Raw genomic sequence first — 26478 nt, 5'->3', positions numbered from 1 at the left:
GGAGGGAATAGGAAGCATAGGAGCGGACCGATGTGCTGGCATCTGCAAGAATGCTTTATTTTGCAGTCTCGTATGCATTGCTTCCTCCCTACGTTCTCTTCCCCGTCCATTTGACATTCAGATTACTTGTACGCTGCAGAGCAAGTAAACACACTCACGGCTTCCACAGCGCCTGACCAGCCTGTTCTGGCTCAGACCCTCAGCAGTCCTACAGACCAGGGAGAGAGACTCCCTGGACACAACACAAGGAAATCTAGGTCCTATCTGCGCCACATCTTCACCAGCTCTCCCAGCACCCTGGGTGCAAACAGGATCCCGGCGCTGGCTCTTAGCCTTTGCATCCAAGTTGCAGCAGCCTTAAAATGTCAAGCCAGATTTGCCCTCTCTGACTCTCGACTGAGACAAGCCTGCTTACACAGCCTCTCCTGTCAAGCCCTGATTTGAGTTTTGCTTTGTGAGTACCCAAGCACGTGTCAGCTATAGCAATAAATTCATCTTGCAGCTCTGCTTCTAGTTTGCACCGCTCCGGCAGTGCAGCGGGAACTAACAATAGGAGAAAATTGCAGCTACACCCACTTGGAAGGCCCATTTACCCAGCGAGAGTGCTGTAAAGGGGCCGCGGTGTAAGTGAGAACCAGGGCTGAAATAATTGCTGCAAATGGAAAAGGAGATTCATTCATGAGCACTGATTGTTAATAAAGGAACGGGCTCACTTCTGAATGGCTGAGGGCTTTTTCCCCCCGCTTCTCCCAGCTATTCAGCAAGTCGAGTGGCTGCTGCAGATTCCAACGGAAACCAATTTGGATGGCTTCAGGGAGCCCGCACTGTGATTTAATTAGGAGAAACATCTGCTGCTTTGCAGTGACACTTAAACTGCAGTTAGTCAGAAAAAAGTGCTTATGCAAAATGAAAAAAGAGCAAAGCCACTTTCTCCGTCCAGCACATGCAGGCCGCGCGTGCGCCAGGCGGCTGGGGGCTCCGAGGCCGAACTCTCGGCCATCTCTGCAGCCAGCTAGAGATCGTTCTGCAGAAATTGGCAGGGCAAAAGCTAACCCTTCTGGTCCCCAGGCCAATCCTGCAGACAGCACTCTCTGCCTCTCTACTTATCAGTGGGGCAGATCCAGTACGGACTCAGCTACACACCGGGCAAAGTGGCCTCCTTTCTGGAGAGCCTGGTTCACCACTGCCCGTGATCACACCAATGTGAGGCTGGACTACGCCTTGGGCCCAAGCCAGAGCAAATCCCCACCCCAGTGCCCACTGCAGGTCTCAGGCATAGCCAGCTGCCGGACCAGCAGCCAAGGCAACCAGGCCTGATGCACAGCAGGAGCAGCCCTGAAACCTGCCATCGCAGAAGAGACCTGCTAGCCCTGGTCTGGCTCAGTGCTAGTGCACAGCATGGCACGGGGGCGAGGAAACCACCAGCACGCAGAGAGGAGCAGGCAGCAGTGCTGCCCGCGCCCGCTTGCCTTTACAAGTCGTACCCTGCTGTCTGCAGTCTCCCTCCTTCTTGCCTGCATTTCCACTGGCCTGCCCAAGTGACAGAGAGAAAAGGAGATCAGGTTTACACCTCTGCTCTATCTGAAGGTAGATTCACAGAGAGGGGGCAGGTAGAGATGGAGGAAGAAAACGCATCAGAGTGAATCCAAGGGTAGAGCACAGCAAGAGGGATAACAGAAAATAAACCTGAGGACTGTCGAGAGGGATCTGCGGCTTCGGTAGCAGAGGTGGTTTGGTCTTGCCCGAAGATGGACTCTCAGGAGCATCATCTTTGGCCTGACTGAGATCCATGGCCGTGCCATTGTCACAGCTGCTGTGTACGACGTCCCTTGGACCTTCCTCTATCCCTTCACTGGCATCCTTAGACTCCTCTTGTCCTAGAAGTTCTTTAGGGAATATGAATTCAACTGACGGATGGCTGCTGATTTCATTAATGGTTATTTCCAGCTCACGGATAGTCTCTTCTAGGCTATCCAGCCTCTGGTACGTGCCTTCGTAAATCTCTTTGCTGCGTGCAGTCATGGGGTGGAGAAGAGACAACTCCCCTTTGCTCCGACCCTGAGGACCCGGGGAACAGCGTCCCTCCGCTCTCTTCCCTCCTACACAAGGGTCCATCTCGGCTCCTTCTCCCTGTGCGGGCAGACCTAGGCTGCTCCAGCCTGGTGCTGCTGCATCCTCCGCTGACCTTGAGAAAGCAGGGAGCTCCTCCTTGGGGTGCTCAGCCCTGGACTCTTTGCTCCCTTGCTGATCTGGATCACTGCCTAGGAAAGATCTGGGTTTTGGCACTGGGCATGCTGGTGCTGGCAAGCTGTTGTGTTCCTCCCTCCGTGTTTGTCTGCAAATCCCATCAGGGACTCCAGGAGGAGCAACTGCCTCCCACATACTCTGTCTGGTTCCTCCTTGGGGCTCCACAACACCACTGGGAAGTCCCAGGACAGTGCTGGACCTTTCACCATCTGCACTGATGGGTGAGAGTGCAGTGTCTCCAGCTCCGGGATCCATGGCTTCCCTCGAGGGAAGGGGAGACTGTTCAGCCAAAGGACCTTGGTGTAACAGCTTGCTGCTGCCTTCTTGTTTTCCAGTAGAGTTCAAAGCTGTGCACCCTCTTTCTTCCCCAGCAGACTGGCTAGTTTCATGCTTTGAGAGAGATGGGACCTTGCTGTTCACTAGAGGGAACATCAAAGTCTCTCTTGGCGCATGGTCACAGCCTTGAAATAGGCTGCTCTGGGGCTGTGTGGCTGAGGCTGAAACGCACCCAAGTGTGGCTGGAGACATTTTTGAGATGCCAGGAGATGCACAGCATTTCCCTTCCCCATTAGAGCGGCTCTCAGGCCTGTCTGGTGAGAGCACATCAGCAGAGTTTCCTTCTGACTGCCCATGGACTGGTGCAAGCTCCCCTCCTGCTCCTCTGCTGCCGGACTGGTCACCGTGCTCAGAGGAGCCCGTTTCTACCGATAGCTCAAGCTCGGCTTCAGGGGACGGTGGTTCAGATACCCACTCGGTGAGCACAATCTGCGGGAGGGAGAAAGCCCTGCTCCCTGGGGGTGCCAGGGGCTCCATCTCCTAGGTAGAGAATTCAGACAAATTAAGAGCTGGTGGAGAAGGGGAGACCTGGCCATGCCAGTGAAGGAAGTGGAAGTTGCTCAGGGAGTGGGGCAGCTGCTTCTGGGCACTCGCTCACTACCACTGGGACGGCACATCCCGTGTCAGCACACCCAAGCGCCCAGCCATTCCGGGTCCTTCCCTGGTGACACCTTCGGGCACCGTATCACTCCAAGAACGTGCTTGGCCAGGAGGGGGGGTTGCTTGGCTCCCCTCTTGCCTAGCCATGGTTTCAGCAGCCGTTCAGGCAACTGTGGCTTCTCACAGGCATGGAGAGACACCGTGCTTTTACAGGGCTTAAGGGGTCTATGAGACTTATGCAATTAAGTTGTTTGGATTCTTTAGTAAACCAGACTCTGTCTTGCTGCACTTCCCAAACGCCTTTGGAAATCTGACTGCCACAGTCTGGTCCAGATTCGCTTATGTTGGTGTACATAGGTACAGTGCTCATGTGAGAGCAGCACCCAGCCCTCATGGCTGCTCAGCACAGTCGCACGTGGGCTGTGGGGCTGTGAGCGACCCGGGCGGCTGCTCTTTGCAGTCAGCTCACAGGTCTTGGTGGATCTGAAGGCAGGGGAAGATCCACTGCAAATGAGCTGCAAAGGAGTACAAGACCTTTAAAACCCTGAGTATCAAGAAGCCACCCAGAAAATACTGTCGTTCTTCTGCCTGCATCTCTGTTACTGTCACAAGGGAGAGGCAATGGCACATGCTGTGCCTGGGGGATTAGAGCGGGCCATGCCTCCTAAGGAGGCCAGGGAAACAGAGGTGGAAGGACTTGCAGAGGAGAAACACTGTCCAAAACAGGTGCCCACGTGCAGCTGCAGGGCTGCAAAGGGGCCTCTGCACCACAAACCTGAAGTCCTTTCCCAGGCAGGGGTTGGCAGCCTCCAGATGGGCTCTGTGTGCTGCAGTCAGGTCCAGCATTGCGCTGGCCAGCTGTGGTGGCCTAACAGCAGGACAGGGTGATATGGTTACACCACGCTGCCTAGTGGCCCAGCCCCACATCCCAGGATGGGCAGGCGGGGGGATGCACAGCCTCAGCCCCAGCGCAGCCCATCGCACTCGTGCTCCAGCCCTGGGGGTCTGAATTCCTCCCAGGGCACATAGAGAAGAACATATAAGTGCAACAGCTGCTGAGCTCTGGGGCCAGAGCTGGACCTGTCCAAGCCCTGGGGAGAGGGGCCCTTCCCTACAGGGGTAGCTGATGCTGCTAGGGAGCAGCTCTAAGGCAGCCGTGGTCTGCCCAGCAGCAGTGTACTCAGCCCTGGTGCTGTGTCTCTCCAGGAGAGAGCAGGGACCCAGTGGGGCTCCTAGGACATGCCCTGACTCCAGCAGCAGCTGAGCTGCTCTGGATGAGCCAGAAAACCCAAAGAGCTGTCCAGGTCCTTGGAGCAGGCCATGCCAGGAGAAGAGACTGGGCTCCCGGGCCCAGCTGTGCTCCCTGGCCCTGTGCTGAGCTCGAGGGGTGTGTGAGGAGCGGGTAGCATGGCAGGGCTGTGAGCACCCCCAGCTCCTCCAGCCCAGCTGGCACAGAGATGCCTGTTGCTCTGATCCAGCCTTCCTCACGGTGCAGTCAAGGACAGCGGCCTGTGTGTCCCCTCCAAAGGTTTGGGGGTGAGGGCAGGGAGGCCAGCAAATGTCTGGCCTGGCTCCTTGGCTGTGAATCCACCGAAGCCTTTGCAGGATACAAGGAAATAGCCTGGCCCTTTTTGGCCGCGCAAAACCACTCTGCATCACCAGTCAGGCTGGAGCCAGGCAGCACATACATCCACCATGCTGGGTTCCAGGGCTCCGCCTCTGAGTCCCACTGCAAAGCGCTTCCCCAGTCCTGTCCCCTTCCCACGAGTGCAGCCCACCCAGCCCTGCTGCTCCCCACTGCTAGATGCTTTCTGGAGAGGGTCTCAGCAGCACCCTCTAACCTGCTCTCTGCCCTCTTGTGCACCCCTCAGGGCACCCTCTGCTCCATCCCGTCCAGGCATCTTCATTTCCTCCTGCTCTCTCCATCCCTGGAGGATGGAGGGCAGGAAGGCTGGGAGGGAGCAGGGCTGAGCCTGCCCCTTCTGCTCTGCTCAGCTGCTCAAGAGGCTCCCAGCAGCCACCGGCCTCCAGCCCAGCCCTTCACCTTCCTCCAGCATCATGCATGTGGAGTGGGGTCTCCTTCTGCAGGCACAACATGCATCATCATCCAGAGCCCTCGTTCCAGTGACACCCTCCCAAGCTGTAGCAAGACACCAAGGCACCCGTACGGCATGAGACCAGTGAACCATCCCCTTGCCCAGCGTGGTGGAGTGCTGGGAGTAGCCCCATGCCCCTCGCCCTCCATTCTTTCTCCCATCCATGTGGCTGCAGGGTCTGGCCCTCACAGGAGCTACAGCAGCCTCGGGTTGCTGTTGCATGGGACGGTGTGGTTAGTGCTTGGTCCTGTGCTGTGTCAGTGTTGCACACAGTGGCAGTGAGCAAGGGAGTGGAGAGAAGCCATTAGTTTGTTAAATTAGAGAGACAAGGAGAGAGAGAGAGAGTTAAAAAGAGGCAGGAGATGAGGCTGGTTGAAGTGCAGTGGCAGCCCGTCAGGTAGAAGAAGCGATTGTAGTTCGGAGCAAGCTGTTACCTTCCATCCTTCGGCTGCAACGGAGGCTCCATTGGGCCACAAGTCTGCGTGCCCAGGGGAGATGGCAGCCGTGAGCGGATCGTAACGGAGCTTGGGAATGAAAGGGGAGGCAGAGCTTCTCTGAAACACCTGGGGAGTCAAACATGGTGGATTGGAGGAGGGAGGCTTGGGGGTAACAGAGACGGAGCCTGTGTCTGCAGGGATGCTTGCCAGAGACAGGCCAGGTCAGGGGCTTGTCAGCTGCTGGCAGTGAGTGAAGCAACCACTGTTCTCAGCGGACAATGTGTGTATGTGACAGTGACTGCTCAGTCATGGCCATGGAGACAACCCTGAAGCACTGCCAGCCACTCTCCAAGGCAGCAGGAGACCAGCCAGGGAAAAACTGTCCCTGGGCTGTGCTCAATAGGGCTCTCAGAGCCTGGAGATATTCAAGTCCCTGATTTTAGGATGAGGTCTGTGCTTCTCACATCAGCTGCCAGCTCCCCAATGTGGCAAAGGGACGAGAGGCCTTGGTGGGTCTGCAGGGCAGGCTCTGCAGAGATGGAGGCTGGAGGCATGTCTTGTTCATGGAGCTATTCCCAGGGCTCCTAGTGTTTGGGAACCTGCTGGGATCCACAACACATCTGGGCACCTCAACTTTAGCGAACACACAGGGCTGGATGTGGTGCAATAACTAGCCTGGGGGAGTTCAGTCCTGCAGAATGTAGAGCCTCAGAATGGCATCTCAGGTGGGATCTCAACAGGGTGCTTTGCATACAAACCTAATGAACCTCCACCTGAAGCTGCACAGCGTTAAAAACAAAGAGTTTGGCTTAGAGCCCAAGACTGGACGGAAGTGCTGAAGGAGGATGGTAAACCAGGCACTCAGCTCCTCGACCCCTTGAGGGGTCCTGCAGGGTGTAATTGCTTCTTGTTGCCTGTCTCCACAGTCCCACGCTCTTGCTGGAAGATAGGGCAAGGAGGGGAACACCCACTGCTGGGCTGGTGCTAGAGATGCTTCTTTACCCAGCTGTTCCCTAGTCCTGTCCCCAAGCCTTTCCTGATGATGTCTAGAGCAGGGCACAGCCCATGTTGGTCACGCATAAGCACACAGGGCAGGGAGGGCTTTGCCCCCTGTCCAGGTAACCTGGGGCTTCCTGTAGCCCCCGCCGTGCTCACCTCCAGCTCTGCAATGATGCGGTCTTCGTCATCGTCATCTTTGATAGCAGAGGCGATGATGGGCGGGGTGGAGGCAGGTCTGACCACCTCCGACACTGTCCGTCTCAGCTTCACCTGGGGCTTCTGTGTCTCCAGCTCCTCCGACTCAGCCTTCTGTGAGGGGAGAGCAGGATGGTTGAGAGGCCAGGGCACCAGGAGGTTGGGCCATGCCTGGTCATGTAAAAGAGTGATGACATCAGCCCAGCCCAGTGGCCATCCTGTGGCCCTGCTCCCTACCTTCATGAAACCAGGCTCCTTCTTGCTGGTGACAATGACTTCACCGCTGCGGGTTGTGGTCAGCCCATGGGAGGAAGGGAAGCTCCGGCGAGGAGGGGGAGGTGGTGGCGATTTGGAGGGTTTCTCAGTCCGGTACCGGGGCACTGTCAGTTCATCTGGACACAAAAGATGCTGTGAGGGTGCAAGGTCCTTCCCTTCCCCTCTAGCACAACACTTAGGACTCTCCTCTTGCCTCCCTGGGCATAAAAGCTCCCTTCAGGGCACCACTGCTCAGCCCAGGGAAATACATGGTGACAGTAGGACTAGGACAGTGAGGACACAGCCAGGGCCCAAGCAGAAAGAGAGATTAGTGGAGAAAGCAAAGCTCATCTTGGACACAGGTCCTGCACCTGGATCTGCCCTACATCTGCAGCAACCGGTTCACCATGCACCCGCGCCCAGGGATCTGCCGTGCAGCTGCAGCACCCAGCCCTCCCCATGCTGTACCTGAGCCCCGGCGGCCATTGGGGTCCACCTTGCCCGTGGATTTCTGTGCATGCTGTGGCTTGGAGGGCTTGTGCTCTGGCGTGGACGCAGCGCTGCTGCTGCCTGTGGCCTGCTTGTGCTTGGCAGCGAACTCCAGGTCGGGGATGGCCTTCATGAGCTCGGCCTGTGTCTCCTCCAGGAGACGGTTGATGTCCTTGGCACTGTACTGGGTCAGTGCTGCTCGCTTCTCCTCCCAGTCCCGCTCAGCAGCCTGTGGATAGCAGGCAGAGCTTGCTGCAGCCCGCACCAATGCAGCAGCTTCTCCTGCCCTTGCACGTGAGACATAACCCAGCCACAGCCCTGGTGCCTCCCTCCAACCCACCATCCACTGAACCCAGGAGTCCAGGGGCCTCACACTGCTTTAACTACGTGTACACCCCAGCTCGCGATTTGCCAGCATGCGACTTGAGGCTGCTCCGAAGGCTGTGATCAACACTGGGGGCTCCCCACTCTTATGATGCCCCTTCAGCCTGGAAATCCAGCAAGGAGGAGGAAGATGCACCTAGCTTTTACTCTCAGTTTCAGCTGAGAGATATTGGGGTGCTGGGGAAGGAAAGAGCTCTAGCACTGTGAGGTCCTTTAGAAGATGCCCTTAGTTGAGGGTTTTGTTTGAACAACGTGGGAGGAACCTGCCCTGGGCTCTTACCTCCACAGATACGGCTTTGTCTGCGCTCTTCTTGCTGGGAGTTTCTGGGCCCGTCTGGGTCTTGGCAGGTACCATCTCCGGAGCCCGGGAAGGGTTATTGCTCTTGGAGGGATGGGTCTGGGTCTGGGGAGGGCTGTGCCCAAAGCCCAGGGTCTCAGTGACGCCAGTCAGGTGATGGAGGCTCACTGGGGGACTAGTAGGTGTCTCCAAATCCAGCCCTTTGCTGAAGTCTGTCTCAGGGGCGATCTTCTTGGGGGACTGGCTGAGGTTGTTTGGTGAGGTCCACACACCCTCCTCCACTTGCCTGCCAGGGACAGAGAAGCCACTGGGTCACAGCACAGCACAAGGAGTTGGGCACAAGAGATGGGGTCAGCACCCAGATGTGCTTGGTTGTTATGACCCCTCTGAGCCTCATCACAACTAGAGGAGGGACAAACCTGCTCTCCTGAACATCTGCATTTCATGGTTGAAGATTTAGATCCTCTGATGTCTATGAAGGGGTGGAGTTCACGCTGCAAGCTCTCTCTTACCACAGTGCATTAATAAGCGCTCTCTTCTCTACCTGGCTGTCCATTTTCATGAAACTTGTAGGAAATAGATCTCTCAGAATTCTGTTCCTCTGTTAAATTTGGCTGAAATTGGCCATTGGATTCAGGAGTTATTATGAAAGGGGGAATGACAGGTAGGTAGATTTGTACACTGGGTGATCATACATGCTCACTTCCTTAGAAAACCAGGCTAGAAATGAGCCTGAGGCAAGCCCCAGTGATGGAGCATTCCTCCTTAAGTTTGGCCAAGTTAGAAGCTATCACGAAGGGTCTTGTAATGCGAACAGGCAGGCAGGCTCAGCAATAGTACAGTCCCCAGTCTACAATTATTACTAGATACGGAAGATGATTTTCTTCATTGGAGCTGTATCCTCCAAGGTGCACAAAAGGGTCAGGAAAATGTGACTGTTTATGGGACACTGCCAAGGATGCAGAGCAGGGCCAGAGCTGGAGGGTGGCTGGGTCAGGATTCGGGCAGCACAGGTCTGCCCCCAGAGGGGCACGCAGCACTCACCTGCGGATCTGGGCGAGGGTGTCCGTCATGGTCTTGCAGCGCTTGAGCAGACCATCAAGGCGGTTTGGCTCCTCCTTGAGGAACTTCACTGCTTCCACCTCTACCCGCAGCACCACTCGCATCTTGCTTTGCAGGCTGGGGAACTGGGCTGTGGTGGGAGAGCAAGAGGATGAGTCCTGGGCTTGGTAGCCTGGATGGTGGCCCTGGAGACTTGGGGCAGGGCCTGATGCGGAGCAGGGAGCTCCTGGCTCCTGCTCTGCTCGCCTGCCCAGGCTGCTCAGCATCAGCCTGATTTTATGTAAAGTTTGCAGGAAAACAGAGCTGTTCACACCTCCGCCCTGCGCCTCCAGCCCCTCCCCACGTCTCCCCTCTGTCTCCCTCCCTCACAACCTCGGCAATTCTGCCAAATCTTCGGTTATTGTCTGCCTTGGATCTGGGAGGTAGGGACTTTGCCACTACGAACTGAAGCACAAGGTATACCTGTTCAGGCAGGATGGGGGCAGCCCAGGGATGGGGGATTGCAAGAGCAGCAAAATAAAATGCAGTGTGCATGTTGGGGGGGGGGGGGGGTAAAAGCAATGTCTCATAGGAGGAGGAGACTGCATCTTCCAGCAGCCATGAGCTGTCGGATGAACCCGGGCAGAGTGTGCAGGACGGACGTTGACAGCTAGCGGAGCAAACAAGGACACTGCTCTTGGAGGGCAGCCACAAACACTGCAGCAGGAGGCAGGGTGCAGCCCGCACCACTGAAACACCCCAAAACCCGCAGGACACACACAACCCATACCTGCACCAGCACCCCGGAAACCCGGCTGGGGATACAGCAAACACACCCGCCACACGTAAGGTAATACAGGCAAACACCTTGCTGACACGTGGCCCCAGCACCAGCCAAGTGCACAGGCCACGGACCGACGAAGCACACAAGCACGCAGGGGTGCACAGCCTCAGCACGTGCAAACACAAATCCAGAGGCAATGGGCAACCCAGGGCCATGCAGCTGCGCTGCTGCCAGGCCAGCGGCTTCCCACAGGCGAGCATGGAGTAGGGAGGCAAGCAGATGCCGCTTCCCAACCCTGCCAGTACCCCAGGTGCAGGACTGCCCCCCGTCCCCTGTGCTTGCTGCTCCTCACCCTTGAGGTCTGTCAGGGTCTCCCCCAGTTGCTTCAACACCACGGCCTTCTCCTCCAGCTCCTGCACAGGGATGAGCCGGTGATTGTGGGCTAAATCCTTCTGGATCTTCTCCACTGACTTCTCCAGATCACTGTGAACACACAGACAGGGCAAGGATGTCACTGCCATTCTGGGACTGTGCAGAGCCAGAGGGGAGGGAGCGGGTGGCCAGGCTGGCTGGTCCCCTCTGCTCACGTTCTGCACTGCAGAGAGGGGAGCAGAGCTGGGCTGGGACCACGATGCCTTCCCCTCCCTGCCCTGGGGGATCAAGGCACCATGCAGGGATGCTGATTTATGCCAGTGCAGGTTCTGGCCCATCGAGGTCAGTGTATAAGGATTCCCACCCCACTCGAGTGCCAAGAGCTGGTGCCCTTTGGTGGGGCTGGTGCAGCCAAGCAGTGCCAGCTCTGCCCGTGGGGCTCCCACCCAAGTGGGCTCTCACTTCAGCTGCTGGGTGATGAGCTCCTCTTCGTTAAGGTACCGGAGCCGCTCCTCTTCCACCAGGCTGCGCTGGCGCTGCAGAGGGTCCTCGTGCTTGCGCATGGTGTCTGTTACCCGCACGCTGATCTCTGTCTCCGTCCGCCGCAGCATTGTCTTCACCGTCTCCTGGTTCTGCAGCTGCGGGGTCAGGGAGCGGAGTCAGCCCGCGGGCCGGGCGAGCTGCCTGGATGGGGCCCGTGGCAGGCGAGGGGCATGGTGCAAGACTGGGCACGAGGCTGGGGAGGATCGGGACCCCTGCTCTTCCACAGTCAGGTCCCGCTTGGCCACCTCTGCAGGCGTGATCATGCCCTGCAGTTTGCTCTGTCACTGCCCCTTGTCTTTGGAGCTGGGCTGGTCAAAGCAAAGCTGGGTGCCCGGCTGAGCCTGACGCCAGACAGGGAGCTGCCATCCGGCCTCGCTCTGTGCCAGGCAGGCAGCAGCGCAGGGAAGGACTGCGATGGGCAGGGATGGGTGACCTGGCAGGCTGCCGCCACACTCGCTCTTCCGCTGGCCCCAGAGGTTGACCTAAAACAGTCAATTGACTGTGCAGCAACCAGAGCTCCTTTGCTTCACTGCAGACCCAGGAGTGGGCTAAGGCCACGTTTAGCAGCAGAAGGGAGCCAGGAGCAGGGCGGTGTGTTCAGCGCGGGTACGTGTGAATATTAAACGGGCTACAGGGCCTTTCGATTCCAGACTGTGGGTTGAATCCAGCCCAGGATCAAGATGCCATCCAGGGCTTGCACTTCGTGAACTGCGTGGCTGCTCTCAGGGAGCAGAGAGGGGCCAAGTCTGGGCCTGGACTGTGGCTGTTCTGCAGGGCACTGTGTCCCCCATCCACGGCCATGACGCCCCTATACACAGAGTGAGCTCTGTGCTCAGGACTCTTCTGCAGCAAAGTCCTGCCCCACGCAAGGTCACCAGGAAAGGGGGATTTTTGTGCTCTGGGCTAGAGCCACTTTGGTAAGAGCTGGGCTGGGCTGGGGTCCCCCCGGCACTCCCTGTACCTACCTGCAGCTTCTTGAGCTGCTGCAGCTGGTTGCGGAGATCACTGGCATTCTGCTGCAGGTCGTGGAGGTGCAGCTGCATGTGCAAGCGGGTGATGGCAGTGGGCTGCCCAGCCGGTGTGCTCGTGGCAGAGGGTGGCGGGGGCACAGGCACTGGTGTCCCCATGCCACTCCGGCTGGCTGCTGTAGGGAGGGAAAGCACAGGCTGCTGAGGGGAGTGATCCCATCTCCCTGTCCCAGGCCTGCACCCTGCCCACTCCCAGCCCAGGACTCTCTTGTCCTGTCTATCCCCCCTCAGCACTTCTCACAGTCCCTCTGCCTGCTCCCCTTTCCGGTCTGACTCCTAGGATTTGGACCCTCTAGCTCCCTGGAGAAGATTCCCCACCCCAGTAGAGTGTGCACACTCTGCTGCTCTCCTGCTTTCCAGGGAAAATCCCCTCCCTCCCCATGCTGTGCTTCAGTCTGTTAACATTTCTGTGTGGCCTCCAAAACTGTATCATCCATATCATCCACACAAGCCCCATGCTGGCTCCAAGGAAGGAGCACTCTTCAGCAGGACGGGGACCCCCACCAGCTGCCAGCACGTAATGGGGGGCTGCAGAGCCACAGCTCCCTCACATGAGCCTGGGGCCGGAGACTGGCAGTAGCCTCAAGCAGAAGGTTGGGGGTATTTTGAGGTGGGGGGCTGGCTTTGCTCCTCTCCCCAGTCACTTACATGCTGATGTGGGGGTCCCGCCATTGGTGGTTTCTGTCTTCTCACTGCAACAAGAGAGATGAAGGGAATGAGCATGGAATAGGGACCCCTGTCCTCATCAGCACCAGGAGCTGGGACACAGCAGGGGCTGATGTCCTCCTGAAGGAAAGTGTCTGCAGGAAGGGTGGGTAGGGGTCTCCAGCCCAAACCTTAGCAGAAAATACCCTGACTGGATTTCTCTTGAGCCTGGAGGAGTTTCCCCTCCCTGCTCCTCACTGCCACTACCCTGTCTGGGCCCTGGAGGAGCTGGCTCCAGCACCCACCGTTCTATCCTTACCTGGGGGTCTCGGCCTCGGAGCCACGGAGCAGGGCGCTCTGCACCAGCCCCGTCAGGCTGGCAATCTGCTTCTCCATGGCTTCCATCCGCTCCCTGCGAGGAGAAGAAGAGCGGCTGGGTGAGGACCAGGCTCCGACACTGCGGACTCCCTCCTGCTTTGGGGCTGTGAGAACAGCCTGGTGCTGGTCCCGGCCTCAGTGGTGCTCACCCACCAGCTGCAGGGTCCCTGCAGTCCCGCTTGCACATGTGGAGCCCAGGACTACTCACTTCCCAGGCTGGGGACCTGAGACACGGCAGCACTGCTAACGTCACCTGCTGTATCCAACCCCCTCCATCCTCCCCTTGCGCCTCCAGCTATCCCCAAACAGCTCCCTCAGGGCTGCACAATTTAGTGCTTCATTATGCATCTCGGTACTTTCGCCTCTGTGGCTACGAGGCAAAGCCTACCTTTGCTTCATCTCTAGTTGCTCAGACACATTAAAGGGCAATAATCAGGCCAGCAAGGCCAATTTCCAAGGGGAGGTTTCTCCCATTTCCTTTCTTACCTCGTTTCTGTGTCCTTGGCCGGCACAGGAGAGCTGAATCCTGAAAGCGGGCGGTCGCCAGGGCCAGGGAACAGCTCCGGAGGCCCAGAGGAGCTGGGGTTGCGTGGTTTGTTGATGGGACTCTCCATGAAGACAGAGGAGCAGGAGTCCTTGCGGAAGGACTGGCGGACAGGTGAGGACCGGCTGGGGGGCCCCGAGTAGGGGCTGTGAGGGCTCTGCCCTGGCTGCACCTCCACCAGCCGCCCATCAGCCATCTTCTGCGGTGAGGAGGGGGGCACGCGGAAACCCAGGCCAGGCCCGTACGTGTCACTGTAGATCTGCGCGTTGGGCTTGTACAGGCTGTCCTCCAGCTCTGTCTGCAAGGCAGCCGCAGAGTAGGTGCTGAGGGAGCGAACGGAGCCCCTCTTGTACAGCCCTCCGGAGTAGCTGAAAGGATCTCCCATGCCAGCCAGGGACTGGGTGGAGGTGATGCTGAGGCGGCCCTCGTGCACCATGCTGTAGGGATCGGCGTAGAGCCCCTCGTTCTTCACCAGCACCACGTTCTTCCCAGCCAGGTCTTCATCCGGCTTCACATCCCGGCGCTCCAGGATGGCACTGGGGCTGGGCGAGACGCCTTGTGCGGGCGGCAGGTTGGAGAGGCGCTCGCTGTGGTGGACGGGGCTGCCCGCATAGGAGGGTGGACGGCCCCCGCTGTAGGACATGCGAGAGCGGGATGGGGAGGAGGACTGGAGCACGGGTGGCGGGGAGCCGGAGGTCAGATGAGAAGCTGGTGACATGTTGTTCAGCCGGCGGGTGGGAGATGACTCCCTGGAGGTGTAAACCATCTCCCTCTGCGGGGAAGAGACAGGGACCATCAGCACCGCAGCCCCAATGGGCTGCACCCCCTTCCCTTGCTCTGCCTGGCTGGGACGCTGCCTTGGTGTAACCCTCCCATGCAGACGCCTGGGTCCCCGCTGTGGATGCTGAGGATTAGGGCAGAGCTGCTCTCTATGTGCATGTGTGTGTCTGTACACTACTCCTCTGCAACTACGGATCCCCAAGCAAACACCCTCCTGCCAGGAGAGGCTGAGCTAGAGACCCCCCAGCCGTGCTCTGTCCTTGAGTGCACCAAGAACCGGGATCCACAGCTCACATGTCTTCACCTGGTCCTGGCAAAGGGCAGCTCCCTCATTCCCATCCAGGAGCAGGACGATTCATTCTGATGAACTCCCTAATTATCATGTTTATTACCCTGCTGTCAGGCTCCAAACATCCATTCACTTAAAGTAACACTTAACGACGCTGGAACTGGGGACGACGAATCGCAGTCACTACTCCTTCCGCAAACACACGCAACTACCAGTCTCCGTCTCCATCACTCTCTCTTCACTAACCCCAGCCCCAGTGCCCAAGGTGTACACACACTGCGTGCTCCCACGGACACATCCGTCCCCCCTTACCCTCAGGTCGCCATTGGTGATGTGTGAAGCTGGGAACGAGGCATAGAGGGGCTCTTTCCGGTAGATTTTAATGATACTTCTGTCCTGGATATCTCTGAAAGGAGAGGAAGAGTTATGAGTCAGGCATCTTGAACAGGCAGCCTCCAGGTCCTTGCCACAAGACTGCACCCACATCCTTCTGCTTTCATCCCTCTAATTTCATCTCTTGTGAAGCCCACAAAGAAAGGGAAATCAATCTCTCCTGCCAGTAGAAGGAGTAGTTGGCCCAGTAGTTTCCATGGTACTCTTCCCTATGTCAGGTTTTCCTAGGTGATATTTTGCAGAGATGAGCAAATATTACCTGTCCTAGTTTCTTCTTAAGACCCTCACATGACCTTTGGTCCCTACATTATCTCCAAGGAAATTCTCTTCCATTGCCAAGATCTCTCTACCCCCATTGAAAAGGAAGACACTGGGCCATCCCTGCAGGCAGAGAAGCTGCCAACACTAGCTTGCATCCGAGGAGGAAAAATGCAAGCTAATGAGTTTGACACCAGCAGCCAGGTGAGAGCAGGCTCTCATGACTCTGCTGGCGTAAGGAGGACCCCCTAGAGGCTTGGCCTCTTTGCGAGAATTGGCCCGAGATGTCACGTACCAACCAACGTGCTGTATTCCTGAGCTTGCTCCCTCCCTCTCTGTCCGCCCCACACCCTCACCGGACATCCTCCAGCTCGTAGAAGACATTGCGTGACTCGTCCTTGATGAGGATGGCAGTGTTGGGAGATTTCAGCATCCCCATCGTGAGCTTCTGGGGAAACATGTGGACAATGAGGGCGTGCAGGGTGTCCATGCTGCTGATCTCGTGGGTGATGTGAACACGCCTCGTCTCATCCCCAAACTGCAGGAAAAGAACCCCTGGAAGCAGAGCAAGCAGTAAGGGGTGAGAAGTGCCCACACCATAGGGAGCTGCTGCACTCTCCCCCCTACTCGATGCAACACTTAAGAAATGCCACGGACTGTGGCTCTGTGGCCTCAGTTTGTCCTCCTGCTTGGAGGTCTCTGTGCCCAATCTAAGGGTCAGTAATCTCTGCTCTATCCAACCCCACCCTGGAGCAGAAAGGTTGAAAGCAGCTTGTCCCCCCAGTCATTCCTGCATAACATGCAGTGACCTCTGCTTCCACTGGGTTTATCTGCGTAGAACAAAATAATCCCATACACATATGCCACGCTTGCAAGTGGCAGATGCAAGTCTCTGTCTGCAGAGGCAAAAATAGATGTTTGGGTGGATCAGCATCCAAAACACAGCCCCTGCTATGGGACTCTGGGAGCAGAGTCGCTCCTCCAGCATCCAGGCGTCAGTGGCCTGTTGCAACCACAGGTTTCAGCAGTTACAGGGAGACCGGATTCAGTCCCGACGAAGCAGACGGACGCTGCTCACGCCAGCCCCCTGCCCCGCCTGGGAGGGAGGCAATGTTCAGGAAGCTCCAGTGCAGGAGAGGGCAACAGTACCTGGTGATCGCAGCTTCGTCTGGCTGGTGGACCGGGACAGAGGCAAACTCTGTCGGAAACGGTTCATCCTGTTGAATCCTATGGGCAGCTCAGCTTCTGACATGGTTTCCAGGGATTCGGCCGAGGCGAAGGAAAGTTTGGCTTGATCAGCCAAGCCAGGCTGGGAGCTCTGGGAGTGTCGGGAGCTCCTTGTCTGGAAAGGGAGAGGGAAGAGGTCAAAGGAAAGCTGCACTGGTGGTACCCCAGCCCCGGCCTGCTCCCCTCTACGCAGCAGCCTGTTGCAGGAGACGGTGCTGCAGAGCTTCCTCCAAAGCCTTGTGCTGCGATGCAGAGCCGTGGGTGAGGTCGAGCCGCCTGGGCCATGTCTGGGGATGCTCAGCCCTCGATCATCAGCTGAGTCAACAGGCTGATGTAATCCAGACGCAGTGACAAGCTCGAGGCATCCATGCTCTCCTGGTCTAAGTATGTACAACCCTTTACTGTCCCCTCGTCTCCCACAATTGCACGCTCATGTTTTCCACTTCAGGCTTGCAGCATTCTGCATTTCAAAGCCTCCCGGTGCCATTCCAGGTGCCTTTGAGTTCTTCTACCAGCAATCCACTTGAAATAAAAACAGCGATAGCTGGTTGGTAACGGAGCCAGGGCTTGCATGCAAGTGCTGGAATAACCTTAGCAATTACAGGAGGTTAGACATCCATTACGCCAATGAACCAGCTCCCGGGAAACATAAATGCCTGGCTTATTCTGGAAGCAAAGCAGCAGCAAGGTTTATGGCTGCCTGAGCTGGGGGAAAGTAATGGGCTTGGGTTTACAGCAGTAAAAATTTAATATGCCAGGAGTCCAATTTCACATGGCCAAGCATATATCCACTGTATAAAAGTTCAGGCTACATACAGGGGCTTTCTGCACAAACATCTTTAAACTCTGCATGTGGGAAATGCATATTTAATCAGAATAGTGCCTACCAGGTATATAAGTCAATACGCTTACACCCACTTGCTCCCCTGGAAAGACGTATGCTCACCCACCCTTGGTGGGGTGGCACATGAGGGCTGGGCACCAGCCGGGGGCCGCTCCGCTCCGTGCTCCCGCGGGCCCGGCACGGGCCGCCGCTCCGGGGGAAGCAGGCGGCGGCTGTGCGCGGAGGCAGCTCTTCCGCAACCCGCCGGTCACAGCTCGAGCTGGTTTCCATCCCTTTCGGGCTGGCTGTGAACCTCGGTGCTATTTGTAGGGGGCAGCGCTGGTGGCCTCAGCTCGGACCAGGCTCTGGAGTCACATCCATCCCAGTCGAGAGCCAAGCCAGGACAGCGTCCCGGCGTTGGAACGGACGGACAGACGTCATGCAGCCTGGTCCCACTGCGAGAGATGCCCACCCGTGGGGCAGCAGAGCTCCGCCGCCAGCTCCCCGCGAAGTAAACACTGCCTGTCAATACCCCAAAACGCAAGGCTTGATTTTCCAGACACATGTTTAACGCTGGCAAATCAAACAGAGGGAACAAACAGCTCCTGAGGTGTGGAAAAGGCGGCATGGAAGGGACAACAGCTCTATTTTAAGACCAGAAAGAAAAATCAATATGAAATGATAACAGCCATCATCATCATTTAAATTAGGCATTAATTGGAGGCTTTAATTAATCCTGTGGGGCGGGTTTTTCTACGACTTGAAATGTTCTCACTGTAGCTAATTGCTGGAAAATTGACTGCATATTTTTGTTGTTGCTGTTGTTTTTTAAGAAAAAGCACACTGGTAGTACAGAGCCTTAAATTCCTACATCAGGAAAGGCTTTCTGCCTGACGGGAGCAGGTCGGACCTAAGCCAGGGCCTGTGCGATCCACCAGCACCTTCTCTGGTGGACGTCCCACCCAGCCCTAAGAGAGCAGCAGCGGGCGATGGAGCGAGCAGGCGATCTTGCTGCTCCAGGCTTCGGGGCTCCCTTGTGGAGCCCCAAGGGGATCGTGCAGGGTGCTCCCATGGGTGCACGCCCGCCAGCCCCTCCGCCCGGGCTGCCCGCGATCGGCACCCTGCAGCGGCTCCAGGCTGAGCTGCGTGTTCATCTTCACGAGCTCCCGGGCAGCAAACTTGGGAACGAGCCGTTGGTCTGTTCTTCGTGCACAAACGTCCCCGCGACTCCAGCCGGAGCGCGCGGCTCCGTATCAAGATGCACACGCTGCCCCACGGCTGCCCGCGCCCCGTCTGCCCCGTCCCCCCCACCTGTCCCCGCTCACCAGCCTCGGTGCCCCTCTCGGCAGCTCGAGCACGCCGGCACGTGGACCGGCTCTGTCCCGGCTGCTCACCATCACAGCGAGCGAGCTCCAGAACTGGGAACAGCAACCAGGAGACCTCAATGGCTTTGGGTCCCCAAATCTCTGGCTGTCTCGTGCTGGGAGCAAAACCATCCCTGCTTTGCAGTGCTGTCCCACCGCCCCTGTCCAAGGACTAGAGCGCCTTGCCCCAGGGTGGCGCAGGGATGAGGCAGGCGCTGCTTGTGAACCACAGCCAGGGCTGGGGCGAAGGCTCTGCTTGGACCACGATGTCTCCTGCAGGGCCACACACCTTCCTGCACCCTGCGTTCACCGCTCCAGCAACCCCCTTCCTCGGCCTCGTGCCGGGCTCAGGTTCATCCTGCTCTGCCTCCTTCTCTCTCCCATTTTTCCCCACTGCTCCTCCCATGCAAGCACCTCCTGACACCCCCCTGGCCAGCACCCACACCCGGGCTGGACTTTGAAAGCCACCAAGCTTCAACACGAGGCGAAAGAAGGTCGCCAGATCACACACAGCGCCAGCACATCCCCTCCCCAGTGCTTGTTTTGTCTGGAAAAAATAATCATAATCATAGAAAGATCGATGTGGCCAAGGGCGGGGGAATCTGTCTCTCCCTCTTCATGACACAGCAGGATGGCTGAGACTGCTGTTGCTACATAGCATCCTCGTTGCTAAGGGCTGCAGCGTGCCTGCGCCTCCGTGCTTCCCAAATCCACGGAGATGGCTCCCCTGGGAGCAGGGGCCCGGGAGCGGATGAGCTTCCCCTGCTGGGACTGGGCCCACCCTCCTCCTCTGCCTCCACCCCAAGGCTTCAGCTGACCTAAAGTAATCGAGGTCTCCTGGCAGAGCTAACCACAACATCAGGCTAAAACAGTTTTTTAAATTATTTTTATTTTTTTATTTTTATTTTTTATTTTAATAGTAAGAAGAAAATTAATGGAATTTTGCCCAGAAGGAACGACTCTGCTCATTCGGCTGATGCCCAGCATTGAGAGCCCGCTGGAGCGGAGGGCTTCACCCTTCCGCCTCCGGCCACGCTGGGACCTGAGCCTCCCGGGAAAGCCCGCGGGCTAACGCAGGAGGCCCGCGAGCTGCGGGGCCGCTCCCCGCGCTGCAGAAGGTGCCGAGAGGGGCGTCCCCGCCGCTTCTCGCCCGTGGCCACTTCTGCTGCGACGGCTGGCCGGGGGGACGGAGGGGTGGCCCAGGGCCCGCGGGAGCAGGGTGCCGGCAGAGCCCCGCAGCCGCTCTCCCGGGCAGGGAGCCGAGCAGCGAGGGCGAGCCGGGAGCGCGCTGGCTGCTCCATCCTTGGCCTCCAGCGGCCCGTTAACGAGCCGGCTCCAAGGGAATTGTTTTTTATTGCTCTGCCTTGCTAACGACTTATCCTTGCTATAAGATAATATGTTAACTGACAACTCGGCCCCCACACATCCTGCCTTCCGCCCCTGCCACCAGCTGATGCAAAGCAGCACGGCGGCCCCCCGGCAGCCCCAGCCACGCGCCCCCCTCCCAGCCCCCTTCACGCTGCTCCCGCCTCTCGGCGAGCTGGTGGCACCTAACTGCATCCAACGGGGACCTCGGGTGCATCTCCACCGTGTCAGGACCTGACGTGCTCATGCAGCTTCTCTCCTCACCGCAGTCTAAAATGGATGCCCAGATCCCTGCTTCAGCTTCTCATATGCCTGGGCCCAATCCTGCCTTGCTGGATGCCAGATTAAGCCCTGGGATGGACAGCGACTGGGAGCTCTGCACTGGCAGGATGGTACCCGGCAGCCGCACAGAGCCGTCACGGGCAAACGTCTCACTCTGCCGCGTGCTGCCCCGGTGCCGACTGCCAGGCGGAGGAAAGCCTGCTCCGGAGCGAGGAAGACGTGGGGCTGCCGGCACCACCCGGGTCCACGTGGCACACGCAGCCCCCGGCCTCGGGGGTGACCCTGCCAGGGCCCTCGCTCGGGGCACCCGGCCCGAGTTTTCACTCCGATGCGTGATGAAAATAACGTCAAACCCTCATCACAGTCTCCAAAAGGGAAATCCTATTCTCGGGCTGGCCCGGACCACACCACGCCGCTGCTGAGCGGCACGGTATCAAAGGCTGGAACGGCCGAGTACCGAACACACGACAAGGACTATAACATCCTCCCACTTCCAGGGCACCAGCATCCCAAAGGCCTTATCCACCTGCCGGCTGGGTATCAGAGCCCCCGCGGCTGGCAGCCAGGTCCTGGCAAGGACCGACGCTCGTGTTTACGCGCCCACCCGGGCGCCTGCTCTGTGCGCCGCCGTCCGCAGCCACAACACGATCCCCCACCCCAGGGCGGGCCCGAGCTGGGGCAGGGAAGGGTCTGGGCGTGCAGGATAAATCCCAGTGCAGTTGCACCGCCGGGGAGGCTTTGCCCAAGCTCAGCGCTCACTGCTCAGCTCCCCATGCAGAAAGGTCGGTCTCCTGCAGCTCCAAACGAGCCCGGCCTCCTGCGTGCACCAGGATGTTTGCTCACGGCCTCTGAAACCCACCCACGGCGGCCGCGAGCAACCCCGGAGGGGAGGAGGAGAGCTCTCCCGCGCCCGGTCCTTGCGCTGCAGCAACGACACGCTGCGAGTTGACCCATTTCTTGCTGAACAAGCCTCAGAGCACAGGGTTAACACAGCGCTGGGCTGGTTTCCGACACGGCAGCGCTGAACGCCCGGACTGTGCACTCTGCGGGACCCCGCAGCCCCGGGACAGACCTGCCTCTGCTCAGAGCTCAGTCCGCAACCAGCGGCGGAGCAAACAGCCTCCCCCTCGGGCCCTGGGTCCCGGCCGGCCGCGGCACAGCGCCCGCCTCCGCGCGGCGGCACAGCGCGGTCTGGAGCGTGGGAAGGGCCAAGTTTACGGGCAGAACGCGAAGGGAAAGAAAAGGAGCGTAACCGCCCAGAAGCAAAACAAAAGCTGCCCAAGGCCACGGGCCGGCTGTTTGGGAGCTCCGGCCCCAGGTGGCACCAAGGGAAAACACCCACGGAGCACCGAGCTTCTGGGAGAGCAGAGCCCTGACGGCCGCTGAGGGCGGCACCAAGGTCAGGGCGACTGGGGCCTGCCCGGGGAAGAAACGTGCCCGCCCTGCTGCTGCCCAGCGGCCGGAGGCCCCCGGAGCCTCCCGCCGGCTGCAGCAGAGCGGATCGGCCGGCGCAGGGGCATCGCCCTGTGGAAACCCACTCCCAAAGGCCCCGGCTCCCTCCCGGGGAGGGCGGCCAGGACGGGCTGCGAGACGCGGCGCGCCTGCTCCCCCCACGCCTGTCCCACCGGCGGCGAGCGGAGGATCTCCAGCCCCTCGGATCCCTGCTCCGTGCCTCCGAGTCTTATATAAAAGAGGTGGGATGAGGAAAGCGGGGAGACTTGGGGGCTTTTGTCTTTTATTTCCCCAGAGCTAAAAAAAGATACAATTAAGCAATTCTTTTAGCTTCTAAAACTTCCAACAATCCCTTTACTGTCAGCTCTGAAACAGCTTCATTATATCTGCTTGGCTAGATAAGGATGTTTCTCTCTTCTCCTCCCCTTCTTGTGCCTAACCCTCCCTCTCCTTCTGCGCTCCCTCTCTCCCCCCAACACCCGTTAATATTAACCCTGCCAGCCTTGCTCAGGGCTGGAAGCCTGCAGAGAGCGAGGGAGGGAGTCAAGGTGCAGACCGGCGTGCCGAGGGGCAGTCCCTCCGGGCCCAGCAATGATGGGTACCAAACAGTCATGCTGATGGACTGGGGGGGAAGAGGTGATGTTACCTAGTTGTGCAGGTCTGATGAGGAACAGCACCCAGTGAGCACCCCAGGGTGCAAGTTACGGATGTGGTGAAGAGGAGAAGAGTTTGAGAGAGGACTGGAAGGGACGAGGGGCACAGGAGGAGGAAGGCAGGAGGGTTTTGGAGGGGAGCAGAGCTGGGAGAGCTGAAACAGAGGAACAGCCATTCGATCTCATGCAGGACATTTAAGGGAAGATGGAGAAAACACCAGAACGTTTGCAGGGAAGGCTCCCGCCTCGGAATGGGGCAGGGCGCCCAGAGCTACCCTCCGCAGCCGTTCCCCTGCAAGGCTCAAAGTCACCAGAGCTGGTCTCGCTCATTAACATTTCCACCTGCTTCCTAAGGACAGGCAGCAAGCCTGGCACTGCAAAGAGACCCTTCAAGAGGGAGCAAACGACTTCTCACAGCCGAGATGCTCAAGTCTCTGCTAGCTCCTCACCTCCCACTGCTCCCACGCAGGCTCCAAGGGTGGTTTTGCACTCGACCTTAGAGCGAAGCAGCCATTCGAGGCCCACATCTGCCAGGCCCTCAGCAGCTCCTCTCTACACATCAAACACGCACACCAGCGCTCAGCAAGCTGCAGCGCTCCTCGGTGTTCCAGCTATAGTAAGAATAACATTTGCAACAAAGACTAGACAGTATGACGGGGTCCCTTTGCACCCCACCGAGATGCGCACAGAGCTTCTCCGCATTTGCTCCAGGTCCCCTCCGGCTCACTCGGCTCAGCAGCCTGTCCTGGCAGAGGTCCCAGCCCCTCTCACCCCCAAAAACCAGCTGGAAGAGCCAAAACACAGTCCACAAGCACCAACACAGACCTGTACGTGCAGCTGGGGAGGATAAGCCCTCTTCGTGCTAACGTCCCAGGCACCGTCTGGCCTCGAGCTCAGCCTCTCCCCAAGACTCTGCTGTCACCAGGCAAAGCCTCCGGCCCGGCTGCCTTTGAGCCAAGCAGCTGAGCATGGGGAGAGCAGCTGCTGCCGGGCCGGGTTCGAGTCGGCAGCTCCCAAACCGCCCCTTTTCACGCTCCATCCTGACACATTTGCAGAGATAACGTGCTGGAATGCGTTCGAGACAGCCGGGCTGGCTACGCATCGCCTTTGCGTGGAGGGATGGATGGATGGAGCCCTTCAAAGGTCCCAGCCAGCCGCTCTGCTCTATCAAGCTGCCGCGCAGCAAACTTCAACTCTGACTTGTTTGCGTCACCTCTGCCAGGCCACACGAGCAGGATACAGGCAAAGACCCCCAAAACCCGCTTTGGCCAGCTTGGGGAACAGCTGGCACAGAGCTGGCAAGCCCAGCCCAGCCCCAGGCAAAGCAACGCAACCAGTTATTTACCGAGTAAGTAAACTGCCAGCTCCAGCCCCTGGTTGGACACTGATCTGGATTAATTCCTCATAATCCCCCTCTCATCAGTTAAGCCAGCATCTGACTACAGGTCCCATCTGGTGAAGTGCAGAGCGCTCGCAATGGGGCACAGGAGCTCAGCACTCCGATGGATCAGGCCTTGGTAGAGATGGGAGCCCACCAGCCTCTAGCTGCAAGCCCACGAGCAGAGAGAAGCAAGTTGCCCCACTGCTGGGGTATGGATGCCTATGCCGTAGCCAAACCGCCAAGGGGATGTGCTCACGGTTACCCGGGATGCTCCTGGGAGGCCGCATGCTCCAGAGCTGGAGCAGGCAACAGCAAATTGGGGAAAATCACAGAGAACTGCCCCCAAACTACCTCTGCTCTCCAAAAAAAACTCTGCTGCACTCAAATCTGGCAATAACACTGCCCCTTGCTCTTCCTCCGCCAGCAGGGCCAGTTCATCCCTGGGGCCTGGCCCGAGGACGTCTTTCCTTTCCCTGGATACGGGGGTCAGCAGCCAGCCCAGCTGCACCCGGAGGAGACCACTCCTGCTCACCGTGGGGAGCCAGCCAGGGACACAGGCAGGATGGGTCACTGTCCACAACGAGGAGGGGTGGCTCGGGGACTGGGGCAAGCCTCCGCACCTTCCTGCGCCCGTTTCCCGTTAGCACGGAGGTTGAAGCCTACCACCCTGAATTCTGAGTCTGTGGCTCACCGGAGCTAAAGGGACCATGTTGGGGCAGCACGGGCACCGCGGCACAGCCTCTGCGGCGGGGACGGCACATCGCAGCCGGACAGGACAGGGGGCAGAGGACCAGATGGGAGATACCTGCAAGCCAGAGCTGACTGGCCACATCTCAGAGCCCGGCCCAGACCACCCGTCCCAGCCCGCACCATTTCCCAGTTAAATGGCACATTTGCTCGGATCGCAAACAAAGGGATGGAAAAAGCCAGCTGACGCGGCCCCCTTGCCCTCCCCTCGCCTGCAAAGGCTTTTACACTGGCGTTGCAGCTGTAGCCCCCATCCCCCAAACACGTGCTCGCTGCCGCTAGCACTGGGCGGCTCCGGGAAAGAAGAGCAGGGACTCCTCGATTTCAGCCGTCTGAAAAACCCGCGTGCCAGGGGAGCTCTGCTTCCAGAGCGCGCCGCTCCCCACGGGCAGGCGCGATGCTCTGAAGGCCCGCGCGTCGGAAACGCGGGGGGACACGGCGGGAGCGCCGGGGACCCCCACAGCTGGGCTCCCACCCGGACAAGCAGCTGATCGGCAAATATTTCATTAAGATGGGCGTGCGGGGAAGCGGGGCCAGGAGCCTCACTGCTCATCTCCACGCTGCCTGTCTGATTCCAGCTAAGGTCAGCAGCGAGTAAAGTTGTTAGCAAAGCTGGGAGAAAAACAACATCTGTCCCTCCCGGAGCTCTGCTTCTGTCAACATTTCCAAGGAAAATTTTAATTGAAATTTGAAACTGCCCCCCCCCGCAAGCAGCTCCAAGAGCTGTTAAAAGCAGGGAAGGAGATGGGAGGCATTTCCAGACGTTTTGCCTGTAATGCTTCCCCTCCTGTCTCACCGCCTGCCTCCTCCCCCCACCATGTCACTGCAGCATTTCAGCCACACCAACCTGTTCCCATCTGTGTGCCTTGGGTCAGGAAGGAGCAATTTTGGAGGTAATTCAATCCAGGCCTCAGTGGGATCTGCCCTCTCCTCTCCTGGGATGCTAGGAAGGGAGCCCAACACCTCACATCCCAAACTGGGCCCCAGTAATAGCTGGGGGGACCCAGTAGGGTGGGAAGGGGGGGGACAGTGTCATCCAGCAGCCCAGCTCTCCCCCTTGTAACCACCTCGGAGGCTGTGACCTCTCTGCAAACAGGGAAAGAAAACAAACCGAGCCAGGGCCAGTGCATCAAACTGCCTCATTCATTCACTCATTCCTAATGAACTCTACTCATTCTTCATTATTGATGCTCCTTGATAGTAAATCAGCAAAGCGCTGGCAGTTGTTTTGTAAGAGGAGCAGAGCTGAGGTAACAGGACACTTCCATTCCTCCTGGACCAAGGCCACGGGGAGGACCTCGGCTCTCGGCATGCCCCCAAGGCCCACAGAAGATAGTCATCAGCCCAGCACAGGGTCCTGGGGAGACACCGCAACTCTCACCTGCCCTGGAGCACCAGGCATCGCCCTGCCGCAGGGGATCCCCCATCATGGGTCGGGCCCCTTGACTCCTCACTTTGGGGGTGGCAACATGCTTGCTGCCCTGGAAACACCATCTGACAAGAGCCGGGACTGGAGGCTTTAACTCGGGATGCGTCCCTGCACTATTCTGCTCTCCCAAACGCGGTGTCAGGCCACGTCTGGGGAGCTATTCCAGGCCTGCGCTGCCGTCAGAGCACTGATAGCACCCTCCTCCTGCAAGTCCCAGCTCTGGGCGCTTGCTCCAGCAGCTGAGGGCCAGAAGGCTGCACGAACGCTCTCGGCAAGGCTGTGCAGCATGTTTCACAGCAGCTGTGCCCCGGCAGGAGCTCTGTGCTTCAGTGGGACCTCTGCGTAAGGAGAGGCTTCCAAGGGC

General features: G+C 58.5%; 1 protein-coding gene across 1 annotated transcript in view; it reads right to left on the bottom strand.

Annotated features, from left to right (window-relative positions):
- Positions 1-26478, bottom strand: part of SRCIN1 (SRC kinase signaling inhibitor 1) — a 56719-nt gene that overhangs the window by 5193 nt on the left and 25048 nt on the right. Inside the window, exons 6-21 of the mRNA XM_062595352.1 lie at positions 16541-16733; positions 15748-15946; positions 15053-15146; positions 13614-14443; positions 13069-13161; positions 12753-12796; positions 12042-12220; positions 10996-11171; positions 10514-10644; positions 9381-9528; positions 8319-8622; positions 7634-7883; positions 7148-7302; positions 6872-7024; positions 5714-5842; positions 1687-3063 (exon numbers count right to left, since the gene is read on the bottom strand). Coding sequence (XP_062451336.1) covers positions 1687-3063; positions 5714-5842; positions 6872-7024; positions 7148-7302; positions 7634-7883; positions 8319-8622; positions 9381-9528; positions 10514-10644; positions 10996-11171; positions 12042-12220; positions 12753-12796; positions 13069-13161; positions 13614-14443; positions 15053-15146; positions 15748-15946; positions 16541-16733 — 4455 coding nt within the window. The remainder of the gene's footprint in view (positions 1-1686; positions 3064-5713; positions 5843-6871; positions 7025-7147; positions 7303-7633; positions 7884-8318; positions 8623-9380; positions 9529-10513; positions 10645-10995; positions 11172-12041; positions 12221-12752; positions 12797-13068; positions 13162-13613; positions 14444-15052; positions 15147-15747; positions 15947-16540; positions 16734-26478) is intronic.

Source organism: Rhea pennata, chromosome 26 (genome assembly GCF_028389875.1).
Source record: "Rhea pennata isolate bPtePen1 chromosome 26, bPtePen1.pri, whole genome shotgun sequence".
Lineage (NCBI taxonomy): Eukaryota > Metazoa > Chordata > Aves > Rheiformes > Rheidae > Rhea > Rhea pennata.
This window is presented reverse-complemented; position numbering and strand designations above follow the sequence as displayed.